Below are 16,965 nucleotides of genomic sequence, written 5' to 3'. Positions count from 1 at the left end.
CCGCAACCTGCTGTCCAAGATTCGTGTGTGGTTCCTCAATGCAGGCACAGCGCGGAGCACCCTCACAGCAACTGGATGGGCAATCCACTACGCCAGACCAGGCCTCCCAATAGTGGGCCAGCAACTCACAGTCTTCTAAGCGGCGGGTAGAGGATTCAGTAAGGACGGCCAGTATGCAGGGGGGGGCCCGCGGGGGCAGGGCGTCGCTCAATTTTTTTGGGTTTATTTGTTGGGTGGGTTTTCCCAACCACAGCAGCTCTCACACCCCTTCAAACTGCCGCTAGCACCCGCCTTGAGCCTCCACAAGCGAGTCACCGGTGCAAGAGCAGGGAAATGAACGCTGTGCGGTGGCCGCCAATCTTCCAGGTCTTTATCAGGTGCGCCGCGAGCCCCTCACTCCCTGCGATCCAGGTGCTTTTCTCCCATGGGGAGTCACACTCCCAGCACAGACAATCCAGAGGGCATTCGAGTCCCGGCAGGGCAGCAGCCACTCTCCTCACACCAGGCGTGCCAGCGGCCAGGGCCTGTCACCACGTGGGCGCCGCGTGGCTCAAGTGTCACCTGCAGCCGAGCAGGGCTCCAGGCATCAAGATATGTCCAGCCCGCTCTGATCTTCTGCCGGCATGGCTTTCCACGGCGAGAGGCGCCTGCTCTCAAAAAGCACACCGAGGGTAAAGGATGGGTAGGGGAGTAGTTTCCAGGCACAACGAGCTAGATTAGCAGGCAGTGAGTCAGGATGAATGGAGGATCATGCTGCCAGGCAGCTAGAGCCTCACTGGCATGCGGCCATCTTGGTCGTGCACCACCTAGTGCCCCCTTGGTTTTTAGAACCTTTACTTTTGGATTGAAGACCACATTATTTGGAACGTGGAACACGGACTTCAGCATTTCTGTAGTGATATCCAAAATGTGTTTTTCAATATCAATGATAATTGGGAGAGGAGTTGGCCTAAAGGCTAGGGTGCTCGACCTCGGACCTGTGGAACTAGGTTCGAGTCTCGGTAATGACGCTGAACATCCTGTGATTCTGGGCAAATCACTTAATCTCCCCGTACAAAAAAATGAATGTGTGTCCACATGTAACGTAACTGGTGCTATGTAAAGCGCTCTGATACCTAATTGGATTCGGGTCAAGTTCGCGCTATATAAAACTCTGCAAAAAACAACAAAAAAATGTAACCACAAATACTTTTTCACTTTGGTGACTTACTCTAAATGTGCAGCCTCACTACAGCAAGTGCTAACTTTTCTTATGGCCCTGGGATATTATTACTATAAACTGTTATTAATTATGCATGAACTTTGTATCTTGGTATTAAAGTTGGTAATGTACCTTATGTGAAATATGCAATTGGTGCAAAAAATTGGGATTTAGGCATGCACAGGGTATTTGGTACAAAAGAGCAGATTTCTTTTTTTTTGCACTGGATTTCTTTTTCTCAAATCACAACTTTTGGATTTTGTTACTATTGGGTGTAAGACATGTATTCATATATGATGCCCTCTTAAGGGCTTTTAATTTATGTATATTTTCTATTCCTGAGGAAGTCTTGATGATGAGGCAGGCCAAAACACGTATTGGCTACAAGCAAATATGGAATAAAGAATATTTTGTGGAAGAATATCAACAAGAATTGGCCCATATTTGTGTCTGTACTTGCAAGAACAGCACACTTTCGAACCAAGCTAATGACAACAGGCTTCTTGCATGTTGAATACACCTTTGCCAGGCTATTTGTGAATGAATGATGTATTTCGAATAGAATCATTGTGTATATGAACATGTAGGTGCAACAGGTCATTGGTGGAAGAATGCTTATAGTGAGAAATTTCCTAAGGTGATTGCTGAGAAATGGTTCAATATATTTATAGTACATTACTGTAGTTTGAGTGTAGGCATCCGAACTATTAATGGTGGAAATGCTAGATTAAACTAGATGTAATCTACAGGTGGACCATGACTACTGTGAAGATAAGGGGAGCTGACGTGGCTGGCCCCTAATTATGTAGCACCAGTAAAGATTAACAAACAGCCTGATAATTAGCCATCTGCTCTTACCGTTGCTGGAGATCCCAACTAATCAATGAACCTGGCACCTGAAAACATGTACAGTATACAATTTCTTATGTTACAGTAAGTATAATTATAAGGGGATAAATAAAGCCGCCAACAAAGTCTTTTCTTTCATGAATCATAAACATTAGGTGGTCATGAAAGTCTATTCTACCTAAAATGACTTATTCAAGGTTAATAAGAAATTGTAAAAATGTGTAGCATATGGAATCCCATTTTATTATTAGTTACCATTGACTTATTTAAAGTCTGTTCATGATAAATTATATTTGTTGGAAATTGCCATTTTTTGTAAGGCATTCCTACAAATTTTTCTATCTTTTTTCTGACCCGTTTTTGCTGGCCACATGATTCTACACACTTTACTCCTGCTAACCAGTGGTACAGTGCTTGTGCTCTCCTCTCTAAATATGTTAGAACTGGTATACCCCTAATTGGCACCTTAAATGTACTTGTATGTCCCTAGTCTATTGTACTACATATACCGTGGACCTGTAAATTAAATGCTACTCGTGGGCTGTAGCAGTCAATGTGCAATCAACTAAAGTAGCCCTTTAAAAGATGTCTCCAGGCCTGCTACTGCAGTCTGGGTGTGCAGTTTTAAACTGCCACTTAGACCTGTCAAAATATAAACCTTTTGCCAGGCATAATCCTTCCTTATTTTACTACTTAGACGTCACCCGTAAAGTAAGCCCTATATAACCTAGGGCAGGGTGTATGGTATGTAAAAAGCAGGGCCTGTACATTTAATATTTTATATATTCTGGCAGTGAAAAACCTCTGATGTCGCTTTTTACTGTGGCAAGAAAGGCTCTCCCATAGGGAAACACTGGGTTACACTATACCAATTTATAATGCTTAATTTCAAATTGAGAACAGCTAGAAGAAGAATTCAAGGACCCATTTTAATAGAAATTTTAAATCCAATTTTTATATTACCATTTTGGAAATTACTTTTAGAAGGTTGTCATTTTCCTGCCTGAAGCCACAAGAGCCTTTCTACCATTGCCACATGACTGCTAATGGCTATCCGGTGGCGGGTTGTGGATTTCTTCCAGACAGTGGACAAAGGCCGTGGGTTTGGAGAGGTGTGTTTCTTCCTTGAGCAAGATGGTCTGGGAGCTGTTCCCAACCCCTTCATGAGCTTCCCATGATGACTACCCTTTCACTCACATATGTAGCTTACACATAGGTATCCTTCCCATTTGTCTTTCTAGACAACTTGGCCCTAAACACAGTGGGAGGGAGAGCTGTTCCACAACTTTTTGGAGTGACCACAAGAGAGGGTTTGCTGATTATCATAGCCACACCTTTGGGTCTGCAAAGGGAGCTCTGACCAGGGGATGAAACTTTCTGCAATGTTGGATTTAGGGAAAGAGGGGTAGGTGTGGAATAGTTTACAGTAAATCTTGCAGGAGGTTCTGCAAAAGTGGGTATGGTCACCCTTGAGAGCTTTGACCCCATTGATTAGGGAGTGGCCAGGAGTTTTATTATCCACAAGCTGGCACTGGGCATAAATGTGACATCCCTAGTACCCTCCTCAGGGCACTCCTAGACCTGTGAAGAATCAGAAGAAGACCTGCCCTGCTGTCTGAAATACATGAAGGAAGACAGAACCTGATTTCCTTGAACCGAGTACTTCAGAAGTGACTCCAAAGTCAGTTGACGGACCTCCTGATTTAGCTACACAAGCAGGTTACAGAGGCATCTCAACTGCTGTCAACTGCGCAGCTGACTAGTTCCATGTTGACCTGCCCTGGACCCTGCTGCTGGCCTCTGTTGGAGTGAGTCCTCAGCCCCATTGGTGACCGCCAGGTCCTGGACCCTGGGCTGGTGTTAGAGAGTGTGCCCCTTCTGACCCCAAACTACAAGAAGAGGAATTCCAATCCGTTTTGCCAATTTTCTGCCTGGAGAACAGACAGATATCAGGATCTCCATCAAAGCCACAGCCTTTGACATCGAATCACCAATCATCCTCAGCCTGCTGGTTTGACCTGCAGAAGGAGATCTGACTTTCAGAATAGTTTCTAAGAGCAAACATGGAGGGATTCATCTGGACCGATGTGAACAGAATCTGATCAATATTAAGGCCTTCCCGGGCACAGACTTTGGACTTGCTCTGAGCTTTCCTGCGTTTGTCATGGACCACACCGGAACCCCGCTTTTCAGCAGGCCACTGTCATTGAGAAACAATTCGTATCCAGCTTGCCCCACCGATTACTCATCAGCGACCACTTTCTCCTCCAGAAAAGTTTCCAAGTCAGAAAGTAAACTTACCACCAGGACGACCCTGGTCCCTGTATCTGAGCAGTAATTCATCATGGTTGGTTTAATTTTTCACTTTGGCTCGGTTTAGCATTTGTAGATAACCACAGTTGAAGCTTTGTGCCTTTTGGTGCTATTTTCACATTCAAACTTTTAAAATTCTTATCTCTGGTTCTTCTAATTATTGTTTTGGTGTCATTTCATTTATTAAAATATTCCCATTTTTCTAAAATGGTTTGGAATTGTTCTTTTTTTCATATTGTTACTGTTTGAGTGCTGCACAAATGTTTTATACATTGCTTCTAAGTTAAGCCTGATTGCTTTGTACCAAGCTACCAGAGAGTTAAGCACAAATGTATTTAGTTACCTTAGTGGTTCACCCTGATGAGGACTGTGATTAATATTTACCATTGGTTCTCCCTCCCCCTTAACTACTACTTTAATTTCTTATACTATTGAAACACAAAGTTCTCACCTTCTGAGCATATAACAGTTGATTGTCAGTAGCTATCGTAGCATCTTCGTAATGCACAGGCTTTAATTGCTTCATCATACGTCCATTTATACTGTCCTTTTGGGGATCGTAAATGGAACACCCCAACTGTAGTATCTAAATAGAAAACAGGGAAGATTTATTATTAGAACTTCACACAGTGCATAGCAGCAAAGAGGGAAGTGAAGCAGCAGGAGAACCCAAGCGTTACTTCCTGGTTCAAGCGGCCACATCATGGACCTGATTTAGGGTTTGGTGGATAGGCACTCACAAACGCGGAGGAGTAACCCATCCACCAAACTCTAAATGAGGCCCTTTGTTTCCTCCAGTAGTATATCCTTTCTGCTAACATACTTGTATCAACATCATTTCTGCTTCTAGAACCCATGTGTGTTACATGACAAGTCAACTATTTGTTGTCAATGAAGGAGCAGCCAGGGGGCTGGAGACCAGAGGTAGTAATAAGGTTGCCGTCCATCTCTAGGGCACACGATGGCAGAAGCTGATGACTGTGGTCAGGAAAGTGCACAAGTTAGCATGTATGCGCATGTACGGATAGATATGGATATGATCCAGGAGAAGGTCATGCTCAACTTCTACAGTCAATGATGCTTTGAGTACACAGAAAATAGATCGCAGCATTGTGCCGTCCGCCTCCAGTACCTGTAAAAGTCCCTGAAGGTTTGTGGAGTGGTCTTTCGTGAGAGCAGCTCAGGTGTGTCAGAGATTCTTTTATAACTGTGGGGTCTTTTGAGTGACTCAATGGATGGCTAACTAAGAAAAAAGGTGAACACTTTCTTGTGCTTCTTAGATGGTGAGCAATATATTCACTTTTGTTGAGCCTTGGCTTTGCTCTGCTCATGAGTGAGATAGGGATACCCTCACTGTTGAATACTTCCTGTCTGAGCCCTGTAAAAGTGCAAGGAGCCAGGGCCATGCAAATACCACACAAATCAAAAAAGAATAAAACATTTCTGGTCTTTGCGTTATATTCTAAGTCCGATATGTCTTTGGTAAGCCAAGATAGAAGTAGATGAAAAGACAACATGTGACCATCAGGGGACATATGGCCAGGAACCTTAGAATATACAGATGACTGAAATCCATTGCATACATTAACATCATGTGCAAAAGAACTTGCAGGAACAGCACCAAAGGGCGGCGGCAGGGCACACCTACACCTGCATCACCTCCGATGGATCGACCCTCCAGTCATAGGTGTAGGTTCCCAGTCTAAACACAATGCAACAAACCTACACAATTCGTATTCCATCAGCATATTATTCTGAATGTGATGGATAATAACATACATTGGAAACAATTTTGAGATTAGAAACGGGTATACGTGAATGTGTGCATCCTTAATGCACTTCTCAGAACTGCATATATTTTCATGCAAAATGGACTCTGCATAAACACAAGGCTTCTCTCAGTTGGATGCTCACTGTTGACCTCCTACGAGTGGGGACAGGTCAGAAGAATGGGGACCACTGACCTTGATGGTGGAGATTGGCGCAGTCGGCGTCGACGTGGCACTGGCCGTTGTCCTGTGAACACCGATCGATTGGCAGCGCCTTCACCCTGCAGTATACACCGTCGCCAATGTAGGTGTCCTTACATTCACAATCGCGTGTATTCTAAGAAAACGGGAGTGTAAAACATGCATATTTTTGAACATCACATTGACGAGAGAGAACGCTAAATGCAACAAAAAACTAAAAATATTTAGAAATTCTCTTCATACCCTCCTAAAAAGTTTGTTAAAGATGCAACATTTTCGTCAATTTTGAGTGACAGTCCAAAGGAGATGAGAATTGCGTATTGGGCTCATGGCTGTAATTGAACTACCTTCTCTGCCACCTCCACCCACCTAGACATTGGCATTTTGAGGTAACTTGTATAAAGCAGACTGTTATGTTATTTGTAGCACGCGCATCTCACCCGTAGGGGTATCCAGCTGGGCTGTTGCCACGCAATGTAGAAATGTACTTATGACCTTCACAAGAGGACTGTATGACAGCTTCACATGAGCACTAAACCTTGGCACAGCATCTCTCACAAGGATGGAACGTTCGGTGACAGCACACGCCTGGCCCTTGTAGTCTGCACTGTCTCAATCAAACGTCAATAGAGCAGCCATCATATTTCACGCACTTTACAAAACAGAAAGCTAGACTTTCTACTAGGGGCCACACCATGCCTGGGAGTAATCATCTTTAGGATGAGCCAGGAGAGTGAAGAGGAAGGATGCCTTTTACAACGTGCCATTCTTTGAGAAGTGTGTTATCAAGGCATTTTACCTGGCATTCTCCACTCTAAAGGCTTCACCTTAAAATGACAACGGATTTCCCTTCCTTTTACTAAAAGCTGTTTCCAATTTCTTGAGATCACAGTGTGTACATTTATAACTTGCAAGTGATCATAAAACACTGGCTTTAACCCTTATTTTTGGCGACCCGCCTTCTATCGGTTGAGTGACACTGTTTGCCCCCTACCCCCTTCAACCACCTCCTTTTTATATAGTTTTTCACATGACAGAGTGGGAGGATCATGAGTACGACCAAGCGGAAGTCCACGTCAAATGGCAGGAAGTTTGTTGAGGGAGAGAAGATGGTGGTTTGCATCTGCTGCTTGCAAGCACAACTGAAGTTAAACATCTCCGCCTGGCATTTAAAAACACTTGGAAAATGTGGCCTAGGGACCACCATGGGACCACCTAGGGACCACCATGTCGTTATATTTACAGGTGAGTCCCGTCTCCTGAATATGAAGCCCAAGAACTACTCATAACTTGGCAGGTTTTTTTTTTCTGCACTGTCCTATTTTAACTTCCATTTGTTTTTAGTTTACAGTCTAACTGTTGTGCACAGTGCAGGACCCCAGTTCCTACACACACACATATATATATATATATATTCACTGAAAAAATCATAGGTTTCACACACGTTATAGTTAGGAATTAGCATTTAAAAAACCTTGCAAATTCACTTAAAAAACCATAGGTTTCACACATGTTATAGTTAGCTGGGCATTTCCCTCGTAAAAAACCAATGAAATTCCCCCGTTATAGTTAGTGCAGGCAACTATAACTCACGCGACCGCAATCCGCTGCTGATGACGTCAGATATTACATCACTGTATTTAGACACTTATTTACCCATGTCTTCTTCCATTCATCTTTAGCTATACATATATTTCATTTTTTTTTTTTTTCAGAAAGACACATATGTCATCAGTGATGTAATATCTGACGTCATCAGCAGCGGATTGCGGTCGCGTGAGTTATAGTTGCCTGCACTAACTATAATGGGGGAATTTCATTGGTTTTTTACGAGGGAAATGCCCAGCTAACCATAACATGTGTGAAACCTATGGTTTTTTAAGTGAATTTGCAAGGTTTTTTAAATGCTAATTCCTAACTATAACGTGTGTGAAACCTATGGTTTTTTCAGTGAATTTGTACGGTTTTTTAAATGCTAAGTTATGTATTTATTAATATATTTTTTTAAACAAAACTTTTTCACGGCGCGCGCACGGTGGGCACACGGTGCGCTTCACGCACCGCGCGCCCACTTTACGCAGTTCGTGCCGTGCGCGCACACGCAGGCGCGGTGCGGCACAGGCGCAGGCGCGGCGCAGGTGCGGTGGCCACGCGGTGAGCTTCACGCACCGCGCGCCCACTTTACGCAGTTTGTGCCGTGCGCGCACGGAGCGCTTCGCCCCCAAGGGCCAAAAAAAGTTATTTTTTTTTCAAAACATCGCGGAGTGCGCGCACGCTGCGCGAACTTCGCAGAATTTTTTCCGTTTGGGTGTTGCGCGCAGGGTGCGCGCAATCGGCGATTTTTCAAAAAAAAAATACATTTTTTTTGGCCCTTGGGGGTCCTTCTGGGACCCCCTGACCACGGCTAGGGGGTCAGGAACTGTCCACCCTGCCCCCTTTTCACGTTCTCCACATTAGTTTTTCACCCCCTCAGAGTGCGAGAGACAAAATGGCGGCCGACACTTCCTGGTTTCGACCGATTCGAATGTTTACTAAGACCTAACAACCAATCAGAATTGCGCTCGCACACACCAGGGTGCGCGCACCTAGCGCGCACGCTGCGCGCGTACAGATATATATATTGATTTAAATGCTATTTTCTCTGGAAATACTGAACAGATTTACACCAAACATGCAAAAGGCACTTCATGGACCTTATGGCTACCTCTCTGCCAAATTGCACGTAATTCTGTTCAGCCGTTCGGGCTGTAGCTGCGACTAAAGTCCCTATGGAAAAATCCATGGGGAAAACGCGTTTTGGGACCCCCCTTTTTCCCGGCCCCCGCTTGACGAATCACCCCGAGACATTCAGGGCAGGAGCGGAGCGGAGCGCCCCATTAGTTTTGAAAATTTCGCGAGGAATCGGCGCCAAAGTTATTCAAAATAGAATTTTGAGATTTCCTATGGAAACTCGGTCCTAACTATAACTATCTACTGGCGACCGCCAGTAGATAATATATATATATATATATATATTCACTGAAAAAACCATAGGTTTCACGCACGTTATAGTTAGGAATTAGTATTTAAAAAACCTTGCAAATTCACTTAAAAAATCATAGGTTTCACACACATTATAGTTAGCTGGACATTTCTCTCGTAAAAAACCATTGAAATTCCCCCGTTATAGTTAGTTCAGCTAACTATAACTTGCGCGACCGCAATCCACTGCTGATGACGTCACATATTACATCACTCATGACATGGTCAGTGACATCACTCATGACATCACTGATGACATCTCAAATGACATCACTGATGACGTCACTGATGATGTCATCCAGTGAATGTTTAATTTTCAAAAAAATTTATAAATATAGGGAAAGGCCTGTTAAAGAATGAGTGGGTGTACAAGTGTGTAAAGGGATGATTTTCTGTGTTGCGTAACTGCCTCGACAAGTGAGTCCTTTAACTGCATCTTACTTCAGACTAGTGACTAAACTGTATAAATGTTTTGTATGTGTCTGTGTGTAGGTGTATAAGCGGTGGCATGGTTTTGTGAATAGCTATATAAGTGTCTATATGGGTTATTGATTGCTTGTCTCAGTATCTGTATGAGTTCCTGAGTGTAAGGTGTGTGTGACTGTGCATAGATGAGTGAGTGTGTGATTCTATGACTGGATGTTATTAAAAGTGCATCTATGAAGGACTGTATGGTTGAGTGAGTGTATGTATGACTGTGTTATGGATTGAATGTATATCTCAGTGGTACATTTGTGACTAACTAAATATGTAAAAGGCAGTATATATGTGTGTAAGAGTATATAAGTGGCTAGATGTGAGAGTGTATGATTGTGACAGTGACTATATGGATGAATGTGTGCTTGTGTCAATGATTCTAATAGAGCATAAGAATATGATACTATTTTTGTGAGTGAGTGAACTTGAGTGTGTATAACTGCATAGGTGAGTAAATGGCAGTGTGATTATTTGTATGAATGACTAGGTGTGAGAGTACCTCTATGGATGATTGTTAGTGTGTGAGTGTCTATATAGGAGTGTGTATAAATTTATATGATACTTTTTTATGGACTGACTGTAACTATGAGTGACTGTACAGGTGAGTGTGTGGAGGAGAATGAAGGCCTTAAAAGTTATTTTTTGGGTATGCAGTTATTGGTATTGCATTATTTATGGATTTGAGAATGGAAGTGTGTAATTTTCAGTTGGTATATCAAAGGTTTTATAAGGGTGTGAGAAGATGTGGTAATTTATCACATTGATGTCGTCAACAGTGACATCATCAGTGATGTCATTTGAGATGTCATCAGTGATGTCATGAGTGATGTCACTGACCATGTCATGAGTGATGTTGAGGAAATATGAATTTTGTGATCAGTTATGTCCCCTATCGTAGACCCCAACGGCTCCATGTGCATGCTATAAGTACATGTATGTTCCCTCCAGTTCCAGTTTTGAAGACGCCAATACATGTGCGTCCACCGTCAACATGTCCTCTTTCAGATCCGCCATGAATGGGTCAGATATTCCATTCCTAAGTATGAAAGGCCACCGACTTTATGTGGTTCACTTTCCACATTTTACAGATTCAGGCGAGTAGGCCCTGAATTCTGTCATCAAGCCTTTTCCTGCCTTCTGCCTCTGAAAGCTCCAGTCTGAGCCTGCATCTGTATCCATGAACTTTGTCCTACTCCCTGCGCGGCTAACAGTGCCTGATCCAGCATATGGCCTGCCAAAAACTGTATTTCACCTTCAAGATTATCTACTCCGCTCCTCATCCGATGCATTCCTGTCTAGCAGTTTAGGTAAACATTCCTTCAGCTACCGTGCAAAGGGGCCAGGCCTCGCTGTCCTCATGCAAGTAATTCATAGCTCCGTTACCATGGAATATTCCTACCCCCCTCGCATCTCATGTAGACACTTAGACGCTTGTACACGTACTAACAGTCAGTATAGAATAGATTCTATCCTAGAGACCTTTCCTTTTGGATAACACAGTTCTTTAAACATAGGATATTAGATATGATTTGGGATTAGGTTGACATAACCCCCAGACTTCTGTCTCCACATGTAGAGCTAAATGTCAAGTCCCCTTCACTCTCTAGTTGCACGTCAATCACACGTCATGCGGCTGCGCGCGCATCTCTGCCGAATATTTCTGCTGACATTGCAGGATTCTCTCATGGATCCACCCACTTGTGACATCATGTATGATGACGTTTATTAAATTACACCCATGTTTACGCCTTTTTTGGTTACGTATGCATATTTTATCTCTCTTATCAACTGTTACGCCTCCTGCATCTGTTACACTATAATGTAATTCTTATAAAAGTGATTACCTGTCAATAATGTATGCCCTTCCTTCCTGAACTTTCGTGGTGATGGAATAGAAAGCCTACAATTCGAATTGTATTCCTTTGTATAGGAATAAAGCCTTTTAAAACCTCTAATACCACGGATTCTGCCTCTTATATTTACTGAGTTATTCTTACTTGACTTTACCGCATAAAAAATAGTACCGGTAATGAAATATTTACCACATAAATTGGCGCCCGAACAGGGACACTTTCTCATCTCACGCGCCGGCGGTGCGTTGCAGGCCCGGTCTCCTGCCACAGCTGAACGGACAAAAACGCGTACCTGCAGGATTTCCTATATCTCCCTCCGGCCAAGCGGGAGCAACTGAGGCTGCGATCAACACCCAGACGAGGCGGTGAGAAGTGCGAAGTATCCCGACCAGAGCCTAGCTGAGAGAGCAAGATCCGAGGTATACAGAGGCCCACCAGGTTCCGAAGTTCCGAGTCCAGTCAAGTCGAGTCCAGTCCGGTCCAGTTTCAGTTCCGTTCCGAGGCCTTCCGTTCCGAGCTACCCGGTGAGTACCATTACCGGGGAGGCATTTAACGTGCACATAGTCTGTGCCGGTCAAGACGGGTTTGGGTACACAAATCCGGTCTGCACTGTTTCAGCAGTGTATCTGTACTGTTTAGCAGTATATCTAGTATGTCTTGCATATAAATAAGTATTACCTAGTGTCAGTATTATGTCAGTAACTAGTTTTCTATTAGTTATCATTGTTCGTTAAAAAACTGTTAAATGTTAAATATTTTAATACGTTCTATACATTGTGGTGTGAATGACTGTTTGTTATTGTGTTTATTCGTATTAAGTGCGTTTAAGATTAAGTAACCAGATCTAAAAATGCCGCTCTTTTCGAAATTAAGACAGATCAAAACTAGAAAAGGTGTACTCGAAGAAGCTGTTCCCATCCCACCGAGGGACACTCCCGGGTACTTTATGTATCATAAGCATGGCCTAGATGCCGTATTATTTCTTGATTTATGGGTGGACTACACCAAAGAATTACCAGAAAGTCAGAGATGGCCCGCAGCAGGGACCTGGGATGCAGATAGCATCATGAGAGTAGAAGAAGAATTATGGAAAAAGAAAGCCAGACAGTCACAGAAAGATGCCATTGAATTATGGCGTAAAGAATCATATAGACGTACAGAAAAAGCGCTCAGACAGGAAGAGAAAGGTAGAGAGAATTCAAATAAAACTCGAGAAAATCTATTACTTGAGGAAGGTACCCGAGTAAACTCAGAACAAGTAGATAGACAAAGAAACACTCTTATGAATGGTATGTATCCTCTTCTGGCCGAAGGGTTACCTAAGGCTACCCCGGAAATACCAAAAGACTTAACTCCTCCATTGCTCCCGATAAAAGCACATCCCAAAACACATCCCAAAACAGCAAAGGACGTTTTCCTTTCCTCCTATTTAGATGACGTAGCTCCCGAGTATGCTAATGCCATGCCACCCACACCGCTTGCCGATGGTGTTCAACACCAAGAGCATCCGTCTGTATCTCCGCAACTACAAACTCCTACACAAGTTCCCACAGGTCCGTCCGTTTCTACAGTTTTTCCCGCATCTACAATCTCTATCCTACGTCCAACGAATCCTTTCGTGCCTAGCGCCTCAGATGGTGCTACAGGAGGTACGACAGACATGTTTGCCACCCCGCCGCGAAACAAACATACACTTAGAGATTTAGCACTCCAACGTACACCCCAATTAGCGACATCCGACATGTTTAAAGAACAGCTTGTGGATTGTAGATACGATCCAGTACCAGGTAGACAGGACAAATTGCTCATATCATCACTACGTATACGACGAGCTACATTATATTTAATGACGATACCAGGAATGGTTGACCACCTAGACAAAATATATCGCTTTGTCCAAACAGGGCGAGGTCCAGAAAGTATTAACGAAGCTGTGGAATACCAGAAAGTGGATGTACAAAGACAACTACTACGTTTTTTTATAAATTGTGTAATTAGGAATCAAGACAGGCCCGGGGCAGATCATGATACCATGCAGAAACTTGTCAAATGGGGTCAGAACATATCAGAAGAGAAACATGATAGACAGGCGTGTATAATCGCCATGTGTCGAAAGATCCGCAAGGAAGTAGACCGAATACATAAAGAAAGACGAGAAACAGACAGAGTAGAATCAGAAGAGGAGGAGGAGCAAGAATCAGAACAAATAGAAACGATAGCTTATGTAGGTAGAGGAAGACCCCATAATAATACTAGAGGTTTTAATGATCAGATACGTCCAATACGTCCAGAATATAATAGACATTTCCCGAATCCTATGTTAAATACAAAATCCCCCGAACACCTATTCCAAGCCGCGGATAAATTACTCCGAGATCGAAGGGGGTACCATATGCTCGATTCCATGGACGAACAAGAATTAGCTAGGTCAGCAGTACAATGGGCTGACAGTCCCAGCGACTACAATGATGATGTACTTGCACACACGTTTCTGAATCTTGACCCATACGAACAGCGTTTAGCTAGTATATACATGATTCAACACCTCCTTATATTATATAAAAGCCAACACTCCGATCCAGGACCCTTACCTGACATATTGACAGAACTACTCACGAATATATGGAGAGGGTCAGGTACTGATTTGATTAGGGAAATTTTAGAATTCCGAAATCAATATTTAAATTTCGTATGCCCAGAACACGTTCCAGTTCCCATCCTAGGAAGAAAAATATATCACATAGATAGACAGAACCCGTTACGCGAAGTACACCCAATCAGAGGTGACGGTAATAACTTTACACGCGTGTTTGTGTACACGCCTATAACTAAACTAGAATTATTAGAAATGAAGAAAGTAGTACCCAGCCATAACAAGGATCCAGCAGGTTTCCACCGTGAAATAAAAGACATGTTACTCATGGGAGAGTATACCTATCCCGACATTATGAAAATATTAAAAGTCCTATTACCCGCCGGTGTTTATGAGAAACTTAAGGAAAAGGAATGGGAAGTGGGAGACCAAAAGATAGATTGGACAGCATTAGAAAACGAAGAAAGGGCCCGAGCTGCAGGAGCAGGACTTGGGGAAAAGACTACAGCACTAGCAGGATTACTAGTGCAGGTACTGCCACGTTTATTAACTACGAAAAAGGAAGACTGGGGTGCGATATCAGCCTGTAAACAAAAGCCAGATGAAGACACTAGTGATTTCTATTCCCGATTTGAAAAATGTTTTGGTATAAATAGTGGTATAAAAGCCAGTAGTGAGTCATATCCACATCTGTTTGTGACAAAATTAGTTGAAAATTCTCTGCTACAAGTCAAGAATAGAGTATTGAAATTCGAAAGTACCTGGCAAGGTAATACCCCATCACAGATGTTACAGATGTTACAATATCACCACAATAGAATTAGAGAAGAACAAGAACACGAACAAAGACGTATGAAAGATACAAAAATGAAAATGCTTGTTGCTCAGTCAGTCCCAGCTAATGGTCATCATAAGGGTGATTCCGCAGGTCCTACGAAAGGGACATGCAACTATTGTAAACAGCAAGGTCATTATATACACGATTGTCCAGTCCTGAAACATAATATTGCTACAGGTAGAACCCAGGAGAGACCACGTCCACCTAGACAGGATCAGAATCAACCACAAATCCCTCAGCATGCACAACGTAGGTTAGCTCCGCAACAACTAGCTCCGCAACAGGGAGCTCCACAACAGACCGTAGCGCCACCACAAACGCAGCCTATTGCTGCAACACAAGCAACGACACAACAGATGTATCAGTATGCACAAGCAGATTATCCCGATTATCAGCGATATACATGACATAGCCTAGAGAGGGAAGTTGGCTTACCCCTTATTGAGGTTCCTGTAGACCAAGAGGGACCTTATGTACATAGTGAACTATTAGGGGAAGACAGAAAGTTTTTACTTGATACAGGGGCAAGCAGAACTACTATAAGACGCAGTGAAGTTCCAGGGGCACCCCTCTCAGGCTCACAAAATATTTCCCTTGGATTCTCAGGAAAACCTATAATAAATGACGTAACACAACCTCTCCCACTTACGATCGGTCCATTGACACGTACTACAGATTTATTGCTTACTAAATCATGTCCAGAAAACTTGTTAGGTATAAAAACATTGAAAGCTCTAGGAGCTATAATATGTTGTTCTCCGGAAGGAGTACGACTATTTCTACGTGACTTCAAAGGTCACTACGTGTCCAGAGACATGGATCACCGACTGCAGAATTTACCTACACATTTATGGGCACAAGGCCCCACCGATGTTGGCTGCATGAATATTACACCATATCGTGTCACACTAAAAACAGGAGTAATACTACCACGAATACGACAATACAAATTACCACCCGATGCTGTTGTGGCTTTGCTGCAAATCATTGATGAGCTCATTGCACAAGGAGTGGTTGTCGAAACCGACTCCAATGTATGTAATTCCCCGATAATTCCGATTCTTAAAAGAACGGATCCAAAAGCACCACCAGTATATCGATTAGTTATTGATCTGCGCGAATTAAATAAATGTATTGTACCACAATACCCTGTGGTCCCAGATATCTCTTCATTACTAACAGCTATTGACTCAGAAGCAACGTTCTTCACTGTAATTGATCTCAAAAATGCTTTCTTTAGCGTCCCAATAGATCCGGAAAGTCAATATCTGTTCGGATTCAGTTTAAATGGACGAAGTTTTAAATTCACACGCGCACCTCAAGGATTTACAGAAAGTCCTAGCATCTATAGCCAAGCACTAAAAAGAGAACTTGACAGTATCCACATGCCAGTTAACACTGCCTTGCTTCAATATGTCGATGATCTGCTGATCACCGCCCGAAGCGAACCTGAATGTGAAAATGCGTCATTGACGGTTTTAAAATTTCTGGCCGACAAGGGGCACAAGGTGTCCCCTTCTAAGCTGTAATTCTGTGTCCAGCGAGTTGTTTACCTTGGGCACTCGCTGTCCAAGGAGGGAAGGCAGCTTACACCCGACCGTATCCAGTTAATCGCTAACATGCCACCACCCAAGACACAAAAAGAGGTACGGGCTTTTATAGGCCTCACTTCATACTGTAGGCAGTGGATCCCTCAATATGCATTTCTAGCAAAACCACTCATCCAGTTGACAACACAGGAGGCAGCCACATCGACTGTCCTCCCTTGGACTCCAGAACATACACACGCCTTTGAAAGCTTAAAGAAAGCTTTATGCCAAGCACCTGTCTTAGCAACACCATGTTACAGT

The 16,965-nt window shown here is 43.2% G+C and overlaps 1 protein-coding gene across 1 annotated transcript in view; it reads right to left on the bottom strand.

Moving 5' to 3' along the window:
• The window catches only part of LOC146855445 (stabilin-2-like), a 1,201,024-nt gene that overhangs the window by 107,636 nt on the left and 1,076,423 nt on the right, over positions 1-16,965 (bottom strand). Inside the window, 3 exon segments of the mRNA XM_085653243.1 lie at positions 4,815-4,865; positions 4,867-4,949; positions 6,328-6,469. Coding sequence (XP_085509369.1) covers positions 4,815-4,865; positions 4,867-4,949; positions 6,328-6,469 — 276 coding nt within the window.

This window comes from Triturus cristatus, chromosome 4_1, assembly GCF_964204655.1.
Source record: "Triturus cristatus chromosome 4_1, aTriCri1.1, whole genome shotgun sequence".
In the NCBI taxonomy this organism is placed as follows: domain Eukaryota; kingdom Metazoa; phylum Chordata; class Amphibia; order Caudata; family Salamandridae; genus Triturus; species Triturus cristatus.
The sequence above is the reverse complement of the archived record's forward strand: the minus strand, read 5'-3'. Positions and strand labels throughout refer to the sequence as shown.